Source organism: Aplidium turbinatum, chromosome 16, assembly GCF_918807975.1.
Source record: "Aplidium turbinatum chromosome 16, kaAplTurb1.1, whole genome shotgun sequence".
Classification (NCBI taxonomy): Eukaryota; Metazoa; Chordata; class Ascidiacea; order Aplousobranchia; family Polyclinidae; genus Aplidium; species Aplidium turbinatum.
Genome location: NC_137487.1, coordinates 4,938,555 through 4,965,910, shown reverse-complemented (window position 1 = coordinate 4,965,910; position 27,356 = coordinate 4,938,555). Strand labels below are relative to the sequence as shown.

Genomic DNA, 27,356 nt, shown 5'->3' with positions numbered 1-27,356 from the left:
AAAAATACATCTGAGGTCTCTTTCTGTCAGATAGACTCATTGAGAAATTTCGAAAGATGTGTAATGTGTATAGTTCGCCTGAAATAAGCAAAAAGCATTTTAACACTAGTGGCGCTAAGTGCTGCTTCTTAACCTTCTTATTTCCACCAACACTTCTCAAAATGATGCCAAATATCCAAATGTTGATTTTCACTTGTGAGCTGTCAGTAAGGCATTGGATGAAAGTGATGCCAGTAGAAGATTTCCACCGTCAGAATCATGGCTTAACAAAAATGGAAATATTTAGGTCTCTTGAGGCATAGTATTCCATCATCTGAGAGCAAAATGGTCATTTTCGGATTTCTCACGGTCAAAATCACGGAAAACATTGCGAGGCTAAAAAAAATTGTACATATGTTTGATTTTTGAACAGGTCTACAGTCAGGTATTCGCTCGCAAACAGCAGCACACTCCTGACACAGATGTTGCAGACCTTGCCTTTACTGGGAAGGGAGAGTAAAGCGTCTTTGTTGGTGAGTAAAGAGCATGAAAACTGCTTACAAATTAATTTAATACTTACATACATTTAATAGTATAAACTACGAATCTAAAAATAGTTACTGCAACGTAATAAATATAGTACGGTACTTGGGTATGCGAAATTTGTTTTTTGACATTTATGAAACAAGAGATGATTGCGTTAATGCACACACAACAGGCCTTCAGCATAGGCAGGTGCAATATATTCGGCACATAATTAAAAAGTATAGCTTTGGTAGAGAGATTCTTGAATACCATAGACAGATAATTGATAGCAACTTGATAGGATTGAATTGCATAATTCAAAAACAATACATAAAATAAAAAGATAACTACAGAAATTCGAATTTCTGTAGTTATCTTTTTATTTTATGTATTGTTTTTGGATTATGTAATTCAATCCTATCAAGTTGCTATTAATTAAAAAGTCACTTGGAAATGATTTGTGTGTAGATGTAATACGGGTAATTCGTCTTAAAGTTTTGCAAACTTTATTGCAAACTTCGTTTTGCAAAGCCCAGGAGCATAGTTTGACTGTGGATGTGGCTCTATATAAATATTGTTATTATTATTATTAAGTTAAATTATAAACTCAAGTCACACGTGCAACACTAAAGGTGTACAAGAAGTCGGCGCATTGTTTAGTTGTCAATAAATAAGCGACAAGGCCAAGCAAAGACTAGTACGCAAATGTTAATGGTGGAATGAAATCGATACAAACACGTCTTGCTAATGCCAATAAGTTAACTGCGGTATCCGACCTGAAGACGATGCCAATCAATCACACACAACACTCATAACTTTGGACATGAGACCAAACGCTCTCTGATTGAAGTTTAAAAATGACACAGCATTGCGTGAAGAAAAATACTTTGATAAATCACCAGGCACCTTCAGCCACCTAAATCCAGCCTTTTTATTGATTCAACCTCTACAGACGTTGAATCAATGCATAAAAGACCGATGAAAAACCGGGTAATCTATTTAAAAGATGTTTCTTCAACAAAACTCCTGCAATCGCAAAATAACAAAATTCCTCCGCAAAGTTAATAGTTTGATGCACAAAGTTGTCGGGTTTAAGAACTCGATGAATAATTTCAAGTTACACTATAGGTAGATCAGTACATAGTTCACACGCTGAAGCAACCATCACCTTTGCAGAAGTAAACGCACAAAACACAAAATGTTGTGAAGCCACGGGACTATTGAAGTGGGATCATAATATGCATTCATGTAAAACAGATGGAAACATACGCAAAACAAACATAAACCTTAAAACTTTCGACAACATTCGATATAGGAGTAAATGGTTGGAACGCCTGATCAATCTAATCAAAAAATAAAGAGCCTAAAATGTAGATACTAAATTCATATTTAGCAAACGTTTCGGAAACCAAACTGTTTTCATCTTCAGTGCTATTGTTTTCGAAACGTTTGCTGAACATGAGCCTATTGTCTACGTTTTGGGCTCTTTTCATTTTTTAATTAGATTCGATATACCGGTGGTGAGATAAGGTCACCAGACACGTTCTAGTACAGTGCGCAGTTGTCATACTAGCGGATTTTCATAACGAACGAGACGAAAAGTTTTCCCATCAGTGTTCTTTCTAGGTAGAGAAATCGTGAATACATTGTAGTTGGTTGGTTTTGAATCTTGATCCTCGGACTGATAAAGCCTTGATAGGTTATTTATGGTAGTTTCGCATACTTGTAGAGGCTTTTACCAAAATTGATAGAGTGAAGTTTCCGATTGATGAAGTGTTATTGCCAGGGAATTATTCTCTCCATTAGATGCCATTGAATGGAGAGCAGTCCTTAACGTGCGTTGCTCAAGCGCACACCCTGAGAGTCCAACCAGCGCCGCTTGATCATGAAGCTTCTTCGTTCACGAAGTCACGCGCTAACCAACTGAGCTATGGGGTGGACTGGAAAGTCAAGTAGAGAAGAAAGGCTGGAAGTTCAATATTGACTTCAATTGAATATCAGACTCTCAGCAGTTTCACGACTTAGTGGATTTCCGTTATTAATTTCAAGTACAGTGGAAGGTTTCAATGACAGGACATACGATAGAGTTGACTAACAAAATAATTTGTTTCTTCATATTCAGCTAGAAATCAATCTCAATTTACAAATTCATCTTCAAACTTCTTCAAACAGAATATTCCATGTTAAATCTATAAATACATTTAACTGATCACTGTTGTACATCGATTTCTACCTTAAACCGATTGGTTTGTCTTAAGTTGACACAGGTAGGCGAGGGACGACCAGTGCTGTCAATTTAACACAACACAGCGTCATAAGACACTTCTCTTGCCAGTATCAAACGTTTTCAGACGTTTGGATAATGCAACGTAATGGTAATTCTTGCAATATATAACGTATACTATTGCTATAGGTAGAAGCTATTTTTTCTGATTCACCTTTTTTAATTTAGCAAAATACGTTCTGGCCAAGCAATTGAGGTCAGCGTAATGGCTCGCCTTAGTACGCAGGCAGCTCTCAGCTTGCTCTCCCACCAAGGATCCGTCACAGTGCTTCGGATGGTAGATGTGGATCAGGTCTGCCTGCTTAGCGCGGAGCACATTCATGTCAACTTGGAGGAGCGAGAGATACATTTTGTTGTCTTCTTCACCCCAACCTTCTATTGTTAAGTCAAAGCCGCCAGCCCGCACAAAATCGGATTTGTACATACATGCAATGCCAAAGCCAAAATCCCGCCAAAAACCGCGGTTCTCTGATAAATCCAGCGGCGTTTTCTTAATTCCTTCCCTTGGATTGCTGTAGCTTTCGTCTCCAGGGTTCGCGACGTCAAACGAGAGCTCGTCGTTCCCATCTTCAGCCAACCCTCCATCGAGACACAGTTTGTGCGGATCGTATTGACTGAAAGAGATCGGGTACCACGCCATCTCGTGTTGAACAACTATTCGTCTGCATTGCGTCACCAACGATGACGTCACAATCATATCGATGTCCATGAAGAACAATATGTCGTTTCGGTTCGCGATAAGTGAGCCCAGCTGCATGCCTGCAATGCAAATACGTTAACTGCTAACGATATTCAGAGTCAGAAGTGACTTCGGCTGACAATTCCCACACTAGACAGATTGTATAAATACAAATTTATCTGTCTCAATATTGTAAAATAATGTGTATGCAAGTATGCAATGTTTTTGAACCTTAGATTAGGGGGGGGGGTAATTTTGCTTTTAACTTTAGCCCTGGTTTTAGAATACAACAGCACATTCTAAGACTTCTGGAAATTTGTTGTACGTTGGTCAAATTAACCTCATACTTAAATTTACAATAAAGTCAATGCTTTGAATTGCAATTACAAAATACTTCACAGTATTTATACTTAGAGCTTCGGCAGAAAGTTTATCTTGTTGAACCACAGGCATACGAAGCCGAGCAACTTGATCAAGTTGAACATATTCATTATTCAAGTTTAATTCATTTACAGAAACACAAAACTACACAACAAATTAAATATCGAACGCTTTCGACATTACAAGGTCAAGATGTCCTCTTCAGGAATAACAACTGTATGTTATTACTTTAGGATTCATAACGTATATTGAGTCTCTGGTTTGAATTAAAAAGAAATTACGTTTATTCAAAAGAGAGTTGCAATACATCCCGCAGTATAAACCAACTGTCTGCTGTGGAGATAATGCTCACTCGACATAACCGAGATAGGTTTAACAAGCAACATTGAATTCTACATTAGGAGCTTTTTACTTGTAAATGCTCCAGTTGTAGAGAATTCGGATTTTATGTTAGTGGATTTATTTATCTTAAACAAAAACTACATTATTGGTACAATTATTAAGCAAACATATGAAGCTAATACCTGCTCCTCTAGAAAAGTCCCGGTTCTGGTTGTCAGCTATGTGGTACCTCAGCAAGTCGGTTCCATAAGTTTGCAAGTAACGTTTCAACAAAACAGAAGTGGCCTCATTAAGTCCGCGGTCATTGCTGTCGTTCTCTCCCAACAGCACAATCACCAGCAGAACATTCGGCTTGGTGGCATCGGCGAGCAAACTGCGTTTTTGACTAATCGGAAGCAGGAAATCCCTTTCGTACCGCTCCATGAATTGCTGGAGCGCCTTGTACCGGCCCTGGATAGGTACAATTAGAACAACTCGGTCAAGAGGCTGGTCCAGTGGACACGGCTCGGCAAGAGGATGGAAGCTGAGCCTGTTGTGAGGACTTCCTCCTCCTCTTGTGCGTCTGCAGATTTGATCAATAGCTGCATCCTCCACAAAAGGTTTGAGTTTTTCATCCAAAAGTATTGAATGCATCTGCTCATGGAAGAGAGTCACTCCGTAGGAGACTTGGGCGGGCATCGTGCAGTAACGGACGCCACTTTTGTCATAGGCACGGAATGTAATAAGTAGCATGATGCCGTGAAATCGGGTTGTCTTCAAGTAGCCGTGGTGAAAGTTGTGCTCTTTGGGGAAGTCAGAGCAAAACATGAAGAGAAATTCATCATTCAATTTTGAAATGTGACGTAACAGAGCTGTCCTTTCCCTGTCCGAGTGACCTGAAAGACAAATAGGTAAACCACTGAAACAGGTGGCCCAATTCTTACTCCTAAATCTGGTGGAATATATATCAATTAATAGAGACGAATTCTCAAATCTCGTATTAAACGTAAAAAATGTCTTGGCATTAACAAGGATTTATCGGTCACTCAGCTAAAGAGAACATGTGCCGGCTAAGTTTTAAAAAATACATCATACCGTTACAATGGTGATTTAGCAGGTCGTACCACCGGTACACGACTTAATGCCGCGGTCCAAATGACGTGAACACGAATGACGCCATCCCTAGGCCGCAAGACACGAATGACGCAAATCCCGCATGCCGCAATGCATGAATAACATAAGTCTTGGTTATTTCTTACTAAAATTAAATGTCGTTTTGAACAGGTACAGTGTAAGATAGGCTGAGTGAAGTTTCCAATTGGCAGAGTGAAGTTTTTAGCCAGACTTTTCTGATTAGTAAGATTTCCCTGCAGACATGTCCAATTAAGACTGAAAAGCAACAAATACATTCGTGGCAGCTTCATCTTCATTTTGTTAAACTGCGTAAAAAACGATTTTTACATTTTGTTTATGTAAAAAGTACAAATTGATATTGCTACCATGACAAATGTAATTAGTACGGTATTCAAAAAAACAATTAATATTAGTGAGAAACGACCAAGTCTCGCGTCATTCATGCCTTGCGGCCTGGTGATGGCGTCATAAAGTCGTGCATCCTCGTACGACCATACCCACTTTGCAGTCATGATTAGACTATATGTGAAAGCCTATGCTTGTGATCAGGTCCTCAATTTTCGGTCCAAACAGCATATAACCATTCTATGAATCATAATGGAATAAATAAAACCAGCGAAACACATTGCAACCTAAGAACATGCGACTGAATTGAAATTAATATTACCTTGAGATAACAATTTCGTTAAACCGAATAACCTACTAACAGACTGCATATTTTACCTACAGATGGTGCACAAATACTGTTCAAAGAGATAACTAGCAACAATCGATTCATCATCATCATAATCCATCGTCGGTTTGTTCCCCACTAGTGGGGGTGGCCGATTGTTTTCGCGCAGCAATTGTTTTAATCCCTTTTCTCCATTTCACCCTGTCCCTTGCATCTTCCTCCTTCAGTCCGACTTTTTTAAATTCATCCTTCACTTGTTGTTTCCACCACTTCTTGTTTCCACGATTGGGTTCAACAATTGAAAACTCAAAATGAACCTTTTTTGTTCGAGGCGAAATTTAGACATGGTTTTCTAAGTTAAGCTGAGTCTGTCTGCTTTTCACACATCCTTACCTCTCATAGGCACCATCACGTCCGCTTGATGGCGGTAGTACTTGTCAAAGTTTATCCAAATATCTTGAGAAATATACCGAGGCAGCAAAGGAGAACTTCCCACCCACGGCGAGGTTTCTGGCCAGCGGTATGGCTCGCTTGTCCTCTTATAATTAGCCAGTTCATTATCACTTCCTAATACCAGAGGCAAGTCTGAGAGTGGAGGCTTGCGAGAGAGGTCTGTTGCCTAATGAAAGGGAAACCGCAAACAAAAATTATTACAAGTTCATTGCCAGTTGCCACACAAGGTTTACAATTACAAGAGTACGGTAGGCCTATACTATACATTATATCCAACTGAGTAACAGTAAGGTAAGGATTCAATTGACCGACAAAAGCAGCGGTTGAGAACTATGTGGCATGAATTAATGGTGCGATACTGATGAGCCCAGCCTCACGGGCAAAACACGTGTCTATCGCTGTCAATTCTTGCTACACTCGACTGCCGAGAAACACATGTTTTTGGAAAAGTCTTGATGGCTAGTGTGGAGGCTACATAGTACATAAACACATAAAATTGCTGAGTATTGAGGCCACTTTGAGTTATCTAACAAGTCCTAACAAACATAAAGTCTTTCAAAACCTTAAGAAGGTTTTGCCATTAAAGATTAGAAAGTTCAATAGAATATGACTTAAATGGGAAGCCGCGGCGTCGGCAACCATATTATTGTCTACTTTTAGACGACACCGAAGAAGTTTTATTACCATGAACAGTACGTCGTTTCAACGTCGCTAGGCAGCTTTTTCTGATTGGAATGAATTCAACAAACAACCGATTGAGTGATTCAAGTGAAACAACTGATTCAACAAACAAACAACTATATTCAACTTCTTTTTAATAATTCAATAAAAACTAAAAGCAAAAGCTGAACTCAAACAACTAAACTTACTTCTTTCACTCGCAGCATTGCCTTCATTCGGTCTATTTCATGTTGATGTGACGATGTTTTGTTGATTAAAGCTTCGATTTTCCGCTGCAAGGTTTGCTTGTGCAGTTGATATAGAAGCAATTCAGACTTCACTGAATGATATGCAAGTGTTTTGGAGGTTCTTTGCTTTGTGAGATCTTCCATTACAATATTTACTACATCTCCGGTGTTCTGAAACAAAAAAGGGAATCATCTTAGAAGACCGCACTAAATCACACAGAGCCATGAAGGTGATGTCTGCAATATTTCCATGACTTTTCACCACTGCAAAACGTGAATGCAGATTGTGATTTATTTGAACAAGAATACTCATATGAACACCATTCTCTTCTTCAGCTCGAAGATTCAGTAAAATAAATATTTTGCATTAAAAAAATGCTTGATGACTATTGCAGCAGAGCAATTGACGATGAAATTTGTTCACAGGTATAGCAATTCGATCGAGTGCAGCATTATGCAGACGGTTGAAGACTTAAATTAAGTAGCTGGTAAAACAAAGAGGCCAATCTTTAAGGCTACACATATTTTCAGGGCCACAACGCCCTGGATGCATTTAGTGAGTATCAAAAAGTTACTTTTTGAGCGTCAGTTGATAAGTAAAATTTAAAATTCAGTCAAATTTTGTTTTTTGTAACCTTGTCGTATTGCTGATAAAAGAAGTCGATAGTCTCCCATGCGATTGGAATCACAACATTTTTAACATTCTTCCACACACATCGACCGATCTCAATGTCTTCATGTGGGGAGAACATGTGACGAATGCAGTAGCTGAGATGGGAACGTAGAAGACGCATCAAGCCACGACTGAAGATCATTCCTGGACCACCCATTAAGTAATACATACCTGCGTAACAAAGATAGGATGAAGAATTTTTACATTTTTGTTAGTGTGTTATGATAATGAACGACTATAATCCAAGCTACAAATTTGTTATCAGTTTCAATGGTGGTGTTGGGTAATGGGCATAGCTGACCTTTATTTCTTTACTAAGTTTAAAACGTATGATAAAGAAGATAATGTCCATGTATTTTTATTGGTTTCAGGACCTTTAATGCAACTACAAAAAGCATATGAAGACTTACACTAAAAAGGTTTTGGGGTTGTTTAATGTCTATTAACAAGGTTGACAGCGTCACAGGATCGGTCAACATATATCGCACATGTAAGAGAGTGGCAGGATTGCTTCAGAGCCAATCACTTTCAATATCGACAATTGCAACATTGACTTAAATTTGTTCGTGGTCTGACGTTGGAATGATTGCGAAGAGCAGATTTTTCAGGGCGTTGCAATATTAAAATTTGTTTATGTTCACTAATTAGGGATTCAAGACCTCATTTAATTTGGCCAACATTGTCTAAGCGAGGCAAACTGCTAATGATCTTTGAAACAAGCTTGTAAACCTAAAATTTAAATCTAAGCATGAGGAAAAACAGAAAAACTAAAAAGGTAATTTGACAAAATTGATGGAACCAAGTCAAACATTTATTATCTTGAAAACTTGTCCATAACAACTCACCTTCTTCAATTCCATCATCAGGATCCATTCCAAATCCAGGTGTACCAAAAAACACAGGCAGACTACTATTGATTGTTCGCAATAAACGTGACAAACGAGGATAGTCAATGTAGACATCATCGTCAGCTCTCATAAACCAGTCATAGTTTTCAATGTGTTCATCAAACATATGTCGAAGCATTAAAAAGCATTTCTTTTGAGGAGGATAGGCAGTATCATCAACTGATGGAAGTCTAATAAAATTTCTCTGAATAAATGGAGACTCTCACAAATTTGCAGGAAATATTGAATGACTTTATATGAAAATGATAAAAAATGGCTTTGAACTTGTGATGTTAGTATGCAGCACATGTAAATGTATTTACTATATAATCCAGTAGATCAGGGGTGAGCACTGAGCAATTGACGCCTGCAAATCACATAATTTACAAAAATTTTCAACGTCCCACAAAAAACATGTGCAAAAATTTTTTTTAAATATGAAATTTTCTCCACCTCTGTTCTCCGATTAATTTCTCTGCTCAAAGAATTTTTCTATAAAATTGTATTGCGTTTTTGAACCTACATTTACTTTTTTTTAAATAAAAATTAACAAAAGTAAAAATAGATCTTCACTGAGTGACATTTAAGCCAGTGAGCAGTCATAAAGATCCCACATAGCAAATTCATCCTTCATTTCAATTAACCATTGTTAAAAAGTGTGTGATGTTTTCATTTGAAAAATGTGGTTTTTCACATGTTGTTTTTTTATAAGATCAAATCTAGGTTTTTTTTCGGCATTGACCAATTTTTTTAGAAAAATTTTTAGCATGGAAAGAACTTTAAAAAAGCTGCCGGGGCTGAAAACGTTTAATGACTTTCTACAGTATGAGAAACAATCGTGTTTTATGAGAAACAATCGTGTCAACTTCTTGCCAAAGCTTCATCAACAACATCTACACTATAATCCTTATCTAATAACTGCAATGCATAACGCAAACTTTTTAAAATCTGCAGCATTTTACAAGTTGTTTTAATAGTTTGAAATGACCAGGCTACAGCATGAAAGATGAAATTGTTTAAGAACTGTGTACTATAAACATCGCTAGAGAAAATTTCAACTTTACGTGTGTTTTTTTCAAGTGGGCAACGGACATTTTCGTACTTTATTTTAGTTTTAAATTGTCTTTCTGAAATTTTGTGCAATAAACCGTTTGTGTTGGACACATTCGTTTGTTTGGACACATTCTGAGACTTCACCAGGACTCACCTCCCCAGAAAGCCCTTGAATTTGCAATAATTGGCAGCAAAAAGTACCAAGGCCGAACCGGACGTCATCGTACCAACTTATTACAACTGCTGAGATCTGACATCAGAAAAGCTGGCCTGGGATCCCTGCTCAGCACACCACATCTCCATCGATTACAAAACATCGCAAAGGACAAAACAGAATGGAGATCCTATCAACCTTGTTGAAAGACTGATCGAAGCCAGCGGATGCCAAACGATTTGGCTACACTGGCGGCGGAGACAGTTACAATAATAATAAACCGTTTGTGTTTATGTTGATTCAAAAGTATGTCTGCTTTCCCTGCTGACGAAGTTTTGCAATGGACAAAAAAGAAAACGTTTCCGAAGGAAACTTACTTTTGTGTGTGCAGTGGTTATTAACTAGCTAGCAAAATTCGTTTTTTTTACATTAATTCAACGTTTTTAAACAATTTATCGACCACAAAAGACAGATTTTGCTGTCTGGGCAAAGAAGTTCAGGACTCTTTAGACTAGCAGACACTAAACAGCTCAAAAATATTTAAATGGCAGAAAAATGACCAAAATGTTACAGCAAATGAAAGAACAGAATCAAATGTGTAGATCAAGAAAAAAAAAATCAAAAAAAAAAAAAAAAAACAGAATCAAATGTGTAGATAGAAAAAAAAAAAAAAATCAAAAACAGAATCAAATGTGTAGATCAAGATTAGCTAACCAGTCAGAGACCAAGAGTCACATTTTTATTGCGATATCCGCAAAGAGCCACAACACACACAGTTACGCACAGGCAGTAGACATGCTTGAATATCACCTCATCTCTTACACACACATCTTTGTAGGCCTAAATGTTACACACAAACAAAGAATTTACAAATCACTTATTGTTATGCATGTTACAATACTTATTACTTAGTAAAACTTTTCTCTAGAAACCCTTGTGTCAAATTAATTGCTCACACCCTGTCATATAGGCTACTGAAACTATCAAAAAATAAACAATATATTATTATATATAATATATATAGTCAATACAACATACATACTGATTACTGAACTATCAATTTCACACACACAGGAACCACTATACAAAGCGAGCTTAGTTGTCAAACAAGCAAAAAAAATGTTGTTCTTATAAGCTCATTAAGTAAGGTTACTAATTTGATTACGAAGTTACATATATTTAGAAAAGTTAACAGTTATGCTTACGTGACAATTTTAAAGTCTAAACCTTTGGGAACAGTAAGTAAAGCAGGATCTGCATCAGCAAACACTTCTACTTTCCAACCTCCTTTCTGCAGCCATGTATCTAGCGAACGCTGAACACGACTGGTGATGAACTTACCAGCGGACATCATGCCTGTCGTTTTGGGTCAATAGTTAACTTCAAGAAAACATACAGTACCACAACCAGCCAAATTATTAGTTATGTATATTAGGGTGACCCAAAAAAAACTAAATTTTGATTTTTAAGCTTTTTCTTGTTTAGACCTCTGCATTGTAGTCCTAAATGACACCTTGCCAAGTTTTGTTGAGATTGGTCCACATTTGACGCCCTAGCAGTGGGCCGGTACCCCCCGCCGGGTCAAAATCGGCCAATCTGGCTGTATCTCAGCAACCGGTAGGCCTAGAATGCTCAAACTTGGCTTTGAAGAAGCAGAATGCATGGTTTCCTATCTAACTTCCAGAGGGTTTTGGGGTCTAAACCATTTAGTTTATGAAAAAAATGCAAAAAACACATTTTTGACCAAATGTGCACCCCATAAACGTGTAATGTTCAACTTTTAGTTTAGTATACAATACTAATTGACTAATGACACAAAATTTAAAATACAAGCAACTTTTGTTTAATCATAGACAAGCTTTATTGCTTTTGCACTTCGGTTTACCACTTAACTTTCAACCACTGACCACTGCAACTACCCATTAAATAATTCAAGACAGTTTTTTTTTTCATTTTTCATATTAGTTTACCACTTAACATTTCTTAAAAATGATTTTGTGGTTGTGTCCAGCTTTTTGGTAGACAATGACTTCTTGGCCATATCTCGAAGTTTGGATTGGTAAGCATGAGTGACTTTGATTGCTTTGTCCAACTCTTTCTCACTACTTGGGGCAGAAACCCTTTCCTCAACATCAGTGACCATTAGGGTGGCTCTTATTTGGCAAAAAATGAAAAAAATATGAATTTTGTGTGGGACACCCTTTTAAAAGGTGAGGTTGTCAGAAAAAATAACTCCTGCAAAAAATTTTTGAATTTGAAATTGATTTAGAAGTGGCCCTCCCCCCCTAAAGTTTTGCGCCCTCCTCCAAAATACCAAATCTGCATATCTCAAAAACTGCTTGAGCTAGAGATACGGTTTTTGTGTCAAAAGATGCAGAAAGCATGATTTCCTATCTGCTTTCTGAACAGTGATTGCGTCTATCTTGAGTAGAAAAGCAGTTATTTAGAAAAAACCTGTTTTCGGTATTCTAGCACAAAACAGTGCTAAACAAGTATTGTGGCCCAAGCTATTCAATAAACAAAGTTCATAAACTAACCTGTAAAACTGGTAAAGCAATAAACGAAATAAGTATTCCTAAACTTTTATGCATTCATGCATAGCTAAAATGCCCGTTTTTTATCATATTCCTTGGAGAAACTCCTGAGCGTGGAATCCGCTTTCAAGCTTCAGGTGCTATGCATCGCACTTGTTGGATGGCGAAGGCGATTTATGCAAAAAGCTTGGTCTGCATTTATGGTATCTGTCCGAAGAAATGGTTGGTCTAGCCTTGTTTGACTCTCGATTGTCTGTGGAAAGTAAAAAGCTAATGGTGGCAACCATGTTAGATGAAACAGGAGAACGTCCACCAAGGAGACCAAGCATCAAAGTAGATGCGTTTCTTAGCAATAAGGGTCTAGATCAGTATTGCACCTCTAATTCAAAATGGCTTCTTCAGCTGTTGGTGTTGGGTGAAAATGAAGCAATAATTATACTTTCAAAGGATCCTGCTCATTGGACTGAAGATGGTGCATTTATTCAAGCTTTACACATGGCGAAGGGACTTTCAGTAGTCAATGACAGAGCAGAGAGAGGAGTTGCTCTAAGTCTAATCCAGGATTTTAACAAAATCTTAACTGAAGATGAGTACCAACTTCAGTTTCTTTTGCAAGTTGTTACTGAACACAGGAAACTGTTTCCAAATTCCAACAAGAACAATATTGTCTATTCTTCTTCGTTTAAACTTTAAACCTTCTTTGTTACTCCAGGGGTCAAGGGCTCTGTCTTTTACCACTCTTGGGCAGTGGCGATGCTGTTTAGATGCTTGAGCAGGTGTTGAGCAGCAATCCTTTGATTCGTCCATTGATCCATTGATTCGTCATCCAGTTCAAGCAGACCACGCACACCATTTGGTGCAGTTACAGATGGTGTGGTCTGTGGTTTGTTCCTCTTTGCCACACTCACAGATTGCGGATGGAGCCATCCCCCATTTGTGCATGTTGAAGCGGAATAGTCTGACTCCAGTAGGCTAGCCCAGTACGCAGGCGGTTGAGCCGCACCCAGGCCTTCCTTGGCAAATTATCCATTCCGGTTGGATGGGGGCTGGTGTCGGAGATACAACTTTAGAGTCGAGGAGTTCTTCTTTCACTCTGAGCTCCATTTGCTGTCCTCCCAGGTAGCCGCGCTGATGGATTCGTCTTCAGCGGTTTTCATCAGGAGTTGTGCGTCACATACAAATGGGTGTCTCGATTTCAGTTGCCGAGGATGCTCGATTGCTCGCTCACAGATTCGTAGAGATTTGAGTGGAGCAAGTGGTTGGGGTTCGTAGTTCATTTGAAAAAAGGGTTTAACACAAGAGTTATGCTGCATGGAAATAACCCCCTCAATTTGACGTGTTTTTTTTCTGCTTGAGTGATCACCAAAATGGCCAACTTTGGAAGGTCATAACTTCGTCGATACTTGTCCGATTTTCAAAAAAAATGTTTTTTCATGATCAGTGCCAAAAGTTCTACCAGATAACCAAGTTTCATCAAAATCTGAGATGGTGGGTTTGGTTTTTCATTTTTTTTGGTCCAACTGACATGGAATGACCCTTGCTGGACTTGATCGGACCAGACTCTTTTGAACTCATCAGAATTTTTTCCAAGTTTGAATGTTTGACTCATGAAAGTCCCAGATCCTGGCACCATATGGAGGAGTTTTCATCGTTCAAAGCTCTGCTACAGAACATGCCTGCTACAAATCATGTTGTGGAGAGAGTTTTGGGCATGGTCACTGATGTTGAGGAAAGGGCTTCTGCTCCAAGTAGTGAGAAAGAGTTGGACAAAGCAATCAAAGTCACTCATGCTTACCAATCCAAACTTCGAGATATGGCCGAGAAATCATTGTCTACCAAAAAGCTGGACACAACCACAAAATCATTTTTAAGAAATGTTAAGTGGTAAACTAATACGAAAAATGAAAAAAAAAATGTCTTGAATTATTTAATGGGTAGTTGCAGTGGTCAGTGGTTAAAAGTTAAGTGGTAAAGCAATAAAGCTTGTCTATGATTAAACAAAAGTTGCTTGTATTTTAAATTTTGTGTCATTAGTCAATTAGTGTTGTATATTGAACTAAAAGTTGAACATTACACGTTTATGGGGTCCACATTTGGTTAAAAATGTGTTTTTTGCATTTTTTTCATAAACTAATTGGTGTAGACCCCAAAACCCTCTGGAAGTTAGATAGGAAACCATGCATTCTGCTTCTTCAAAGCTAAGTTTGAGCATTCTAGGCCTATTGGTTGCTGAGATACAGCCAGATTGGCCGATTTTGACCCGGCGGGGGGTACCGGCCCACTGTTAGGGCGTCAAATGTGGACCAATCTCAACAAAACTTGGCAAGGTGTCATTTAGGACTATAATGCAGAGGTCTAAACAAGAAAAAGTTTAAAAATCAAAACTTAGTTTTTTTTGGGTCACCCTAATGTATTGTATATTTCAAGAGAATTTTCTTAATTAATTTTTTAACTAAAGTCTACGCTTTTTAACAAGCCTAGATTTTTTTAAACTAAAGATTACAACATGCAATCAGTTCTTAACAACTATCAATTTGTGTAGATATTAGTTAAAAAAAAAAAAATGAAAAAATGCTCTTTTTACAAAAATGGCTTATAATTTGGCCAGTACTGTAAGTCATCAGTCGCATAGTACAGAAGACATGTCAAATGGAGTTTGACTTTAAAACAACAAAAATTTTAAAAAATATGCTAGGCACACATTTGAATGAAATGATCTAAAAGCACTTAAAATAAAACTGAAGATTTTACAAAACATAAATATGTTGATTGTTGAATGGTGGTGACTGACAAACCAAAAACATTCTGGATCATAACACAACATTGCTTCAAATCCTAAACAAAACTATCCCAATTCTTCTGTAGAAGACTCTGAAACAAAAATTTTTATCGTCAATCAGTATGCGCATTAGGGTGGCCAAAAAAAATGGAAATTTTTTATTTTTGTTTGCACACCCTCTCATTTGAGGAGGATTCATGAAAAAATGACACTGTAAAAATTTGAAGTGAATCCGACAAGAGGAAGTGCTCTCCCACCGACCTCTAAATTTGCTTTCTTTGGCATAATTCATCAAAATTCCTTGAATATGTGACGTAATTCTTTTTTGACTTATCTACATTGCAGTTGCAGCATTTTTGTGTAAACCATTGTTTTACTCTGAATTTATGATATAATAAGTGTTTCCACATGCAGAAAAACATAAATATTGCACAAAATAGATCACATTAACAAGCGTTTGGCATGAAATTAAATGCACTGAACTTTAGCGAAAACCGTATAAAAGTACGTTCACCAGTCACAATCGCAACGCTTCAGGTGACAACACATTGCCCAGAAAAAACAAAAGAAATGTTTGTAAAGAGTCAAGCCATTGATTTTATTTAATGGAGGTGTTGGCATGTTGGCTTTTACTTGCACTTGTTGGAAGCAGCTTTCTGTGGTGCTCGATCACCTGATAGAGGAGCTGGCGCTGTTGTTCATTTTCCGTAAGGACTTCATTGAAGTCAGTAGCTAATTTAACTGCCCAGTGCCAGCTCTGCACAATCATTGACGACTTTGAGATCATGGCATGCAAGAAATAGCAGCCTTCGATTAAATGCCTGCTGCATGACAGTGATAGCTCCAGTGTGGACTGTGGATTCCCGTATTGCTTGATGTCGTGTCAAAACAAAGTGCAGCTAAGTGCTCTGCTACAACTCGTGTATGAATTCCACTACTTTTTGGCCCATTAGTGATCCCGTTCCAACAGGCAGCTTCGGAATGCCAAGCAGTATCTCAACATGCATACCAGAAACTACAATGGCCAAAGATTTGCACTTTGTGCCATTGGCATCAGTCAAATGTTTACCATGAAAATGAACAAGTGGAACTGTAACTGTTGGTTTAAATTTTTGCAGCACCGCAGCTGCCAGGCTTTCACGTGAAGTGTTTCGAGCTTCATGACAGAGGAATGTGACATTGTCAATTCATTTATATCAATTCCAACTGCAGCAAGAGCAGGAGTGACGATCATCATTGCTTGACGACTTGATGTTATAGTTCTGTTCAGTGCTGCATTAAACAGTGGATTATCGATAATGCAGCGTTTTGGTAATGGCTGCTCCTACTGGGTTTTCTTTTGTTTTGGTGTTATTTGGATTTACGGTGCAAACAGTGGGTCACTGGAAGAATCTTCATCATCTGCTAATCATTTTCAGATGAGAAAGCAGCAGCACTTGATGGTACTGGATCAATGCGATTTCTGTTGCGTCTCTGTTCATCATCTTTGCGCTTTCTATACTTTGCAGCAGCTTGCCGATGCATTGGGTCCTATGTTGTCATCACTATCTGTCATGCACCACCTTGGTCTATCAAAAACTGGCAGTCTTTTGGTATTGTTATGCGGCATTCCCAGTTAGCATGTGCAATATCAAATAATGCACTTAAACTCTGGGTGAAGTCAGCTTCTGAGGTCAGCTGGGAAGCTGATTTTCGCCTCCCTTTGTGCTTTGATTCTCCTATATGCTCTTGATGGATGCGTTTTAGTTTGGTAACAACGTGAGTCTTCGCAGTGGTAGCGATATTAGCTTTCACTCACAAGAACTGTACTGCAAGCAAGTGGCAGTGTAACCTTATTGATCTTCATCTCGTACAACCACACCCCATACAGGCAGCTGACATAGCCCCTCAAGGGAGTCAACACTAGAGAGTGGGTGTCCATTTGTTGACTCTCTTGAGGGCCATGTCAGCTGCCTGTATGGGGTGTGGTTCTTCGCCGTCTACTACGAGATGAAGGTCAATAAGATTACACTGCCACTTGCATGCAGTACAGTTGTAGATGAAGTAATATGAACTACTACCATCTATGCCACTTTTTGGTTTGCAGCACCATCAATATCTGCCCCTACAAATGACCTAGCAATGTTACAGCTCACAGAGGATTATAAAGAGGTTGACAATGCGATTTCTCAAGTGGCAGAAAAAAGTTGAGGTTGCGCTTGTGGTACATCAGTGAGGATCTTGCTGCACTGCCTTTATTCAGTGATAATAACACAGATGATGAAAAGAAGGCAATCGTTAATGCTCTTAAGAAAGACCCATTTCCCGAAGATGTTCGTTGTGTTGCCCCAAACAAAATTGTCAAGTTTTAACGTCCCTCTTTGGCACAGTTTGTAACACAGCGTTCACTTAACCTTTTCGAGTCACTGCTTCTGTTGACACATGGCGTGATCGTGATGATAATAAAGAAGCATGCAAAGTTTGGCGTCATCTCAAAGCCGTCAATGATTGTGCAGAGCGGGCAGTCAAATTAGCTACTGACTTCAATGAAGTCCATACAAAAAATGAACAACAGCGCCAGCTCCTCTATCAAGTGATCGAGCACCACAGAAAGCTGCTTCCAACAAGTGCAATAAAGTCAACCAATGGCTTGACTCTTTACAAACATTTCTCTTGCAATTTCTGGGCAATGTGTTGTCACCTGAAGCGTTGCAATCGTGACTGGTGAACATACTTTTATGCGGTTTTAGCTAAAGTTCAGTGCATTTTATTTCATACCAAACGCTTGTTAACGTGATCTATTTTGTGTATTATTTCTGTTTTTCTGCATGTGGAAACACTTATTGTATCATAAATTCAGAGTAAAACAATGGTTTACACAAAAATGCTGCAACTGCAATGTAGATAAGTCAAAAAAGAATTACGTCACATATTCAAGGAATTTTGACGAATTATGCCAAAGAAAGCAAACTTTGAGGTCGGTGGGAGAGCACTTCCTCTTGTCGGATTCACTTCAAATTTTCACAGTGTCATTTTTTCATAAATCCTCCTCAAATGAGAGGGTGTGCACACAAAAATAAAAAATTTCCATTTTTTTTGGCCACCCTAATGCGCATTTAAAGACGATGTTTTTGGTTATTCAGCCACCACCAATACACCACTCAACATATTTATGTTCTGTGAAATCTTCAGTTTTAACATGACATCATCAACGCAGCAATAGGTAATTTTAAATACCATGTTAATAGAAACTGAATGAAACATACGTAGTAAAAGTGGTCAAAACAAGATACTAACTCTGTTAAAAATATTGTACTGTATTAAAGTCCCTGTTAAAATGTAACACTAGAACAGATGAAAATTCGATGAATAACTGGGCTAACACAACTCTTGTCAAGCACCTCACTTACAATATCTCTGTCTCTGAGAACTGTAGGCTGTGGTTTACTGTAGAAGATGGCATGTGGTGTTTATTAAACTTTGTTTGGCTTATCATGGTGGGTGATCTATCAGTTAGAAAAGTGTCTGTTGTTATTATTATTATAACTCTTTAACTCGCTACAATATTTGGGCAGCTGATGAGTAAAGTGAAGACGAAGTTTATAGTTTCCTTATGACAACAAGGTTTGTCCTCCTTCAGGAATACTTTGTATCCCCCTCCCCTTATCATAATAAATATAAATTTAACTGAACTTACAAGACTCTTTGAGATGCCTATGCTCGGTGGCGTAGCTAGGGAATGTGCTGCCCAGGGCGGATTCAGATTTTGCCGCCCCTTTAAGAAAAAGCATGTGAAACTGAAATGCGTTTTTTTTATCAGCACTACAATACGCAACGTGCTTTTTTCAATTGCGGTGTAGAGTCAGACGAACGTATACTGAATGCAAAAGCACAAAATTGCTGCAGAATTAAAATCATCAATTTGTAACCATGTTACTGCGCAATGTTTTCACTTTTCGCGATCTAACAGCCACATTCTAGCGAAATGGCCCGTTTCGGTGAGTCCGATCCCTCCTTAACGGGGGATTTTTTCAATTTTTTTTTAAATTATCGGGTACCGTAGCCTAATTATCATTGCCGTTTTAGGGTTAGAGGTTAAGAACTCACCGAATCGGACTCACCGAATAGTAGCAGACCCACATTCTAGTGACAGTAGCAAAGTTATTTATTACAACAGTTAATAAACATAGTGTTGTGATCCCCCTCTCCCTGTATGGATACAAGGCCGGTTTATGTGGCCAAAAGTGAAATCCAGTGCGGCATGGCATCAGTAACAATAGTACAGTAGGCTTAGGTAGCAAGCCTCGAAACTGAAGGCAGCCATTAACCTACAAAAACCGACATTTTGTCCGCCGGGTCTCGCTCTTCCGTCGGCCGCATTTGTCCGCCATGAAGTTCCGAGAAAATTTTAAGCAAGCGGCCTTGTGAATAAAGTACTTTGCCACTTATAATCACAAAGGATTAGAAAGCAGTCAAAGTACCCGATAATGCTTGAACTGTTAACATTATTGATTGACCAAGCAGCTGATGTCTGACATCCGCAGAATGCAAGTGACATCACAATACATTTTACTGATGCGATATATTCAATCTTCGAAATTAGCGTTGGCAATTGCCAACGCAGATGCATGAATGGCGCATTAGCGTCGGCAATAAAAATGCCAAGGCCACACGAGTGCTTGTAAGGTTAGGGTTAGACATTCCTCCCAGTCGTTATGGCACAGCCATAGATTTGTTCCTTAGTCAACACCCTGATGGAGCTCTACGAAAAAGAAAGAGGCGTGTGGATTGGTATCAAAACCCGAAAGCCGTGGACGCTTTATTGCGAATGGCGAAGACGGTGTAGATTTACAGCCAAGCGATGAGCTCTTGATGTGTCTGATTCCAGTGATGATGCGACAACCTCGTGCTCCGATATAGCATCTGATGATTCCGATTTTGACAGCTAGTTCTATATCATTATCACACAGACTTTGTGTTGTTCGCAGTAAAATTATGTTAGAGTATACGTAAATCGAGGGAATCTTCTAGCAGGGAGCTATTAATTTGTTACCAGTGCCTGGTTGAGCAATTAACGTTATTTTATGATAATTCAATGTTGCTAGATGTTGAATTGATGTAAAACAAACGTAAATTTATTATTGGGCATTGTTGTTATGCAATATAACCGGCCGGGAAAATTAAATCGATTTGTGCTGACTCGAACGTTAAATCAACCCAAAATTAACTTACTCTTCCCCCCGTGAGTTATTTTAACGCGAATTACTGTAACAGCGTGCGACGTGCATATCTTGTTGCTCGCTTTATCGCTACTTTTGGTATTATTATATACATCACAATAAATCAAACAGTGCGGTCGTGATAGATTACTCTAGTATATTTTTCGCTTCTCGTTTTACATGTTTTGTTGGAATTGTTTCGTAATAAACGTTCACAGCAATTGCTGAGGCAATTTCAACTTTTGTCGTTTGGCCTCGGCAACGTTTCTGCCGAAGTAAAAATGTGCTAATTTTGAAGATTGTATGTTGATGCGTGTCGATGTTCCGATGGCCGCCATGTGCTTGTGATTGGCCGCCGAACAACTTGCTTCAGTCGGACACGTTTGGCCGCCAGAAAAAAAAAGTTGTTTTGAGGCCTGAGGTAGTATATTGCTACAGTAATTAATAAAAATCTAAATCTGAAAAAATGCACTGTGGAGCTCTGCAAAACCAGTCTAACTTACACAGCGATAGGATTGTAGTTTCGCGTAAGTAGACTTCAAAGATTTTCTGACTTGTTTTTGTGGGGGGTTAAGCGTGGATCGTGTGAAATCGATTTCAAACATGAAGCGTCTGTAGACTCCATAGACACTGCTTTACAGCGCTATACGGTAAAATCATTTACTGAAATGTTTATACTGTATAGTGTAGAGAGCACCAACAAAACAAAATACAAAAGGAAGCAAATGAGACTGGCCGCTACACTGAGCACAGCAAAGGGAGCATCTGTGCTCTCATTCAGCGATTCTTGGCACGCGACAAAGGGTCCACTTCTTTTAGGCGCAGACAGTTAGGCACCGGTCAAATAGGCGCGCACACTGTGGCGTCAAGATATTTAGGTGCGGAGCACTGTGGCGCACGTTCATTTAAGTGCTATTCTTAGTAAAGTTTGCAGATTGCATCAACTCAGCTTTGGCAAAACCTAGTCCGGATATTGACGGAAAACTAAGTTACTCTTCACTCAAGCCTACCACCCGCTTGAATATAGGCTACGGTATATTTTTTTACTGATGTTTAGTGTAACTTAGTTATTATTTGACTTAACTAAAAGTGAAGTCAGTAATGTTCGGTAACTTGAATAACTTATTGATAAAACTTTCGCTGATGCAAACCTGGACTAACAAATAAATGCCGAACACGCGGATTAAAAAACAATATATCTTTCTGTTCAATATAACATTTTGTGTGAAAGGCATTGCCAGTTTAAGCAGCTTCACTCACTGAAGCCATGACTAACAACAAATAAACGCACGCGCTAGGGTGGTCCAAAAAAAACTTTTTTTGTAAATGTTAATGTCTCACCCTAAAATATTGTTACCATTGATGAGAAAATGATATATGTGAATTTTCATAAAGATTGGTTGATATTTAGGGGTTGCTACCGGGGTTCAAAGTTTTGTCGTTTGCCCCCATTTTAACGTTTTAAGAGGATGTGATACAGATATGATATGATACGGTACAGTAAAAAATATGGTACAGTGCCATGGCATATTGCAAGAAAAATACAGTTTAATAATTACTCTATATAGTCTGTTTATAAACTCATGTACGTCTGTATTACGAATTATACTAACTGGTCTACATATATATACAAAATGTGCGACTTTGTATACTTGTGTTTAAAGTTCAGAGACTAAATTTGACAATCAATAACAGCTTTAGAAGACAGTAAATAAACTACATGTACAAATGTACATGATGTAAACTAATATACATAGTACATATTATACATAGTTATTACCCTCTAAACCAGGGGTTCTCAACCGTGGCCTTCGGCCCCCCAAGGGGACCACAGAGCGTTCTCAGGGGAGCCACGATAAAAAGCTTCATTAATAAATTATAACATGTATTGATGAATTATAACAGAATTGTGACACAAAAAACACTCATGTAGGTGTTAGTATCGTAAAGCTAGCTAAAAGCATGTTTTTTCATCATATGTTCTATCTCACTGCATGTTGCATCATCTTTTGTGATTGTAACGTAACAATTAAGGATACGCTTGATTTACTAGCGTAGTCTATTACGAAAAAGAAAGCATTAAATCATTCGTTAACTGTTTTTATTGATTTCGTTTCATTGTTCTTTAAACAAATACATTTTTATTTTGCTCAAGGGGGCCATGGTCTTTTAGAGCCACAGTCTGGGGGGCCATGACTCAGAAAAGGTTGAGAACCACTGTCTAAACCCTTGACAGCCTGTTTCACCCTAAAAGGGTAATCATCAGAAAGTCCTCCTTTTAGGTTAAAACAGGCTGTCAAGGGTTTAGAGCAGTGGTTCCCAACCTTTTTGACCTTGCGGCACCCTATCGAAGAGATAAATAGTTTGCGGCATCCTGGCAAAACTGGGTCAATTTTATGAGATTTCTGTATTTCAAGTAACTGTATGAAATAGCACAGAATGAGTTGTACAGTATAGCGCGCATAAATAAATGTATTTATTCAAAATTTAGTGTGAAATTTGGGCTTGACTTCTTGCACAAGTCCCTTAATATCTCGAGGCACATTCGACAAAGCCACCCACATTTCTTCCTCGACTATAAGCAGTCGTTCTCGTTTTTTTAGTTTTAATGTTCGTTTGTACGGAAAATCCACTAATTTGGAGACCCAATTGTAATCGCAAAGCAATTCACAAAATATATTCATATAAGTATAAAGCAGTGCTCCGCAACCGGTGTGCCGCGGGATAACTATCATCAGAACATACTTTTTGAAAAGAAAGGAGTTTTTATGTTTTAAAAATTCTCGCTTTACCACTGCAAGACAACTCAAACTCTAGCTAGACTTCCCACAGTGCATTTATGATTTTTTTGCCTCACATTGAAGTTTTCGCAATGGGAAGGCTGCCCTAGTTTTAAAAAAGGCTGGTTAACGTGGTAGTGCGTTTTTAGAAGTCAGGCTAGGTCATTTTGAATTATCAGTTAGCAGTGTTTAAATGAAATATTTCGTAATATTGAAAGCACAGCTATTAAGTGTAGTAGCCAACGTTTTGTCAATGGCGAGTCCATAACAAACGAGTAGCCTAATTATTTTGCAAAGAACTTCCAGCCAGGAACGAACGACTGGCCAGGAAATTTTTAGAGTGACCAACGAGTTTTTCATAACCCATGGTATCCATTGGAATAACTGCATCAACGTTTGCACAGATGGTGCTTCAGCAATGGTGGGCGAAGGAAGAAGTTTAGCTGCATGGGTAAAACGTCAAAATCCAGCCATTCAACTTATGTATTGCTGCTTACACAGGGAAGCCTTGATGATCAAACATTTTACAAGGGAGCTGACAGAAACAATGAATGACTGTATCCAAATTGTTAACTTTATTAAAGCAAGAAACAAGTGCAAATATCTCATTAAAAAGATGATAGTTATTTTTTACATTTTGAAAATGTGTCGGCCGAATTGTGCCGCAAAATTTTAAAGAGTTTTTAAGTGTGCCGTGAGTAAATAAAGGTTGCGGAGCACTGGTATAAAGAATAAATCAATTATAACTTAGCCTTTTCTCGATTAGCTATGTAGGCTATCATGTTTGTATGCGCAGGTATGGTATCCCCCATGCAAAAGTTTCTATTTTATAGTGGTTCGCAAACAATCGTGCAATTTTATAATCGTGCTGGGTCACACAATCCGATAATCCATCACTGCAATTTGACTTTGTGCGCCGTGAAACGCAAAATAAAATCATGAAACCTGGCAATAATGATGCGTTTCAAACGTTTTTATGGAAAAAACAGCAACGATTCAAAATCTCTTTCACGCTGTTATTCCTGGGCGAGAAAACAAAGGCTTATTGTGGATTAGAGTTAAAATAAATAAATAAATTCCACACTTAACGGGTTAAAGTTAAAATATCTGGCGGCACCCTTGAGCATTGCAATTGGCACCCCGGTTGGGACATTGCCGAGCGTGGAGTGGCGTTGATCACGGAATACAACACATTACACACATGTGACGAAGAACAAAAACAGTATCTTTTGCGTGTCGTCGCCGATCACCGTCAGCGATATCCAGACTGCAGTAGAAAGACCCTCGCGCAATAATTCCTGTATGTAGTTTATTTGTTGTATTCTAAAGCTGTTAATGAATGTCCAATTTAGTCTCTGAATTTTAAACACAAGTATACAAAGTCGCAGCAGTGACGCGCTCGCTTTCCAATTATGCAATCCTGGTTTGACTCCCGGCTTATACTGGTTGTTGACAAACACCGCCCACGCCCACCTCTACCCAGGGTATAATATATTGGGTGGGCGTAGTTGCTGAAGTAAAGGCGGCCGAGAGAAAGGAACTGGCCACCCTACTCTCGTTAGTGCCGAAGGCTTAGTATAATGAGAACCTCATCCCTCGATGCTTGTATTCAAGTATGGGACTCACCTTTACCTTATACAAAGTCGCACATTTCGTACATGTACACCAGTTAGTATAATTCGTAATACAGACACATGAGTTTATAAACAGACCATAGAGTAATTATTAAACTGTATTTTTATTGCAATATACAATGGCACTGTACCGTATTTTTTACTGTACCGTATCATATCCTCTCGAAACGTTAAAATGGGGGCAAACGACAAAACTTTGAACCCCGGTAGCAACCCCTAAATATCAACCAATCTTTATGAAAATTCACATATATCATTTTCTCATCAATGGTAACAATATTTTAGGGTGAGACATTAACATTTACAAAAAAAGTTTTTTTTGGACCACCCTAGCACGCGCATTAACAAAACAACATATTTTTCTGTTCAATATAATATTTTGTGTGAAAAGCATTACCCTACCTGCCAAGCTGATACATACAATCTGCAGACTTTACTAGGAATAGCACCTAAATGAACGGGCGCCACAGTGATCCACACCTAAATATCTGGACGCCACAGTGTGCGCGCCTATTTGACCGGCGCCTAAGTGTAAGTGTAGTGTCTGCGCCTAAAAGACTTGCTCCCGCGACAAACGACGGTAGCAAATAAAAACAAACACGCACTCGATGATGCTAAATTTATAAATTCCACAGGCGAAGAAAAACAATGAATGTGACACAGACTTGACATGGCGTCAATGGGGTCATGAAACTATTATAGAAACTAAGTTATTTAGCCAGTTTGCAATAAAAGAACCTTGTAGTTTCAAAACATTTGCAATAGATAATTTCATTTTCTTAATTGACTTAACATGGAATTATTCTATGTTTTGAACGTTGCCATTCTGTTTGCTTTTATTTTTCGTATACTTTTGCATTATCAAAAAAAAAAGTCCTGTATGAAATTGCCGCCTCCAGGCGTGCCGCCCGGGGCGGTGCGCCCCCTAGTTACGCCACTTCATATGCTATATATATGTATATATACTATGCAGTTAATTCGTTATACCACATGGCACCAATATTTGTGAAATTGAAACATGGATATCTCAAAAAGTAGAGCCAGTTCAAAAAAACTAATGCCATATTCGGATAATCGGATTCAGTGCCACAAAAATACCCCAAAACCGTTGAAACACCTCCCACATCAATTTTTTTGGCTTTGTTATCATTTAACAATCATATACAAACAAAACCGAGTAAGCACATGTATGTACTGCTTAAACGCATCAATCGCTTTATTGTATCAAAACATGAAATCCCAAACCAAATCCTATCTAATGTCAAGTAAAACTATTGGTTCACTTTACCCCACTTAAAGGAATAGGCTATATCGGATAAGTGTAATCACCATTTGCTTATCGTTTGCATACTTCATTTATATATTTAATTGTATCATTGTCTATGTTTATAAACAACTGAAAAAAGACAATAAGTCATGAAATAGACATTTACTGGTAAACAAAAGGAGAATACCGGTATCTCTTTGGACATGATTTGCACATTCCTGGTTTAGGTAATCAATGGATACAACCTAATTCGTACCCTGAACTATTCGTACCCTAAAAAATTAAAGAAAATTCAAAAAAAGCCAAAATAGCACATGGATCGGAGTTTCCGCTTAACACTAACCCTAACTTTAAAATTTTTGCAGAAACTCCAATTAGCAACTTCGGCTTTGTTGCGATCAGCGACTTTGGCTTTGTGCTATTTTTTCTCTCGATCTTTGCAGGGTACGAATTAGGTTGCACCAGTAATCAATCAGCTACAAAAACCCTTGTCTTTAGTAATCACATTGGCCGCCAGCCGGTGTCCTTCTTTCATATTTCAATGTTTTACACAATTGCCTGTTAGATAATTTTACTACTGTGGATTACTTTTTACACAATCAGAAGTCTAGTCTAAAAATTGCTACATAATAATATCCAAAGCAATATAAGTAAGTAGGTCTAGACTCTAGATAATGATAAATATACCAACCCAAATAGATGTTTGCAGATGGTGGAGATAACTTGGAATGTCTTGGTCCTTTGCCAGATACTCCATTCTTTAAAGAGGAATGGCTTGTTAAAGAGGTATGATGTGTGCAAGGTGTTGTAAACATGAACATGATGGTGGCATGGAACAACATTCCCATCATAAAACCAAGAGATGTGTACAGCAAATAGCGACATGATTTTGAACGGGAAAAGTTATAAACAAAAAAATGGGAGAGGCATGCCATTAATAGTGTTGACTTGAAAAAGTCACTATAAAATCTCCACGTGATTGGTGTGGAAAGAACTGGATGCCACTAGATCTCTATTTTTTCTAGTACCGGTAGTTGTGAAATGCAGTTATTTAATAAAG

The 27,356-nt window shown here is 38.3% G+C and overlaps 1 protein-coding gene across 2 annotated transcripts; it reads right to left on the bottom strand.

Annotated features, from left to right (window-relative positions):
- On the bottom strand, nucleotides 1-27,356 carry LOC145785774 (chondroitin sulfate synthase 3-like). 2 transcript variants are annotated; one of them, XM_082597483.1, is made up of 7 exons: nucleotides 26,988-27,356; nucleotides 8,856-9,088; nucleotides 7,973-8,181; nucleotides 7,299-7,508; nucleotides 6,370-6,595; nucleotides 4,373-5,065; nucleotides 1-3,547 (listed from the first exon to the last, which is right to left on the bottom strand). In XM_082597483.1, exons 1-7 carry the CDS (start codon nucleotides 27,179-27,181, stop codon nucleotides 2,925-2,927), a joined length of 2,388 nt encoding a protein of 795 aa, XP_082453609.1. In that variant the 5' UTR covers nucleotides 27,182-27,356; the 3' UTR covers nucleotides 1-2,924. The 2 variants fall into 2 exon arrangements, with proteins under 2 accessions (XP_082453609.1, XP_082453610.1); XM_082597484.1 differs by lacking the exon at nucleotides 26,988-27,356 and adding an exon at nucleotides 11,310-11,485.

Coding starts and splice junctions, on each gene's coding strand:
- LOC145785774 (XM_082597483.1), bottom strand. CDS start 27,181: ATGTCGCTATTTGCTGTACACATCTCTTGGTTTTATGATGGGAATGTT. Junction 8,182..8,855: donor TGATGATGGAATTGAAGAAG/GTGAGTTGTTAT, acceptor TTTGTTACGCAG/GTATGTATTACTTAATGGGT. Junction 7,509..7,972: donor TTTATCAGCAATACGACAAG/GTTACAAAAAAC, acceptor TTTTTGTTTCAG/AACACCGGAGATGTAGTAAA.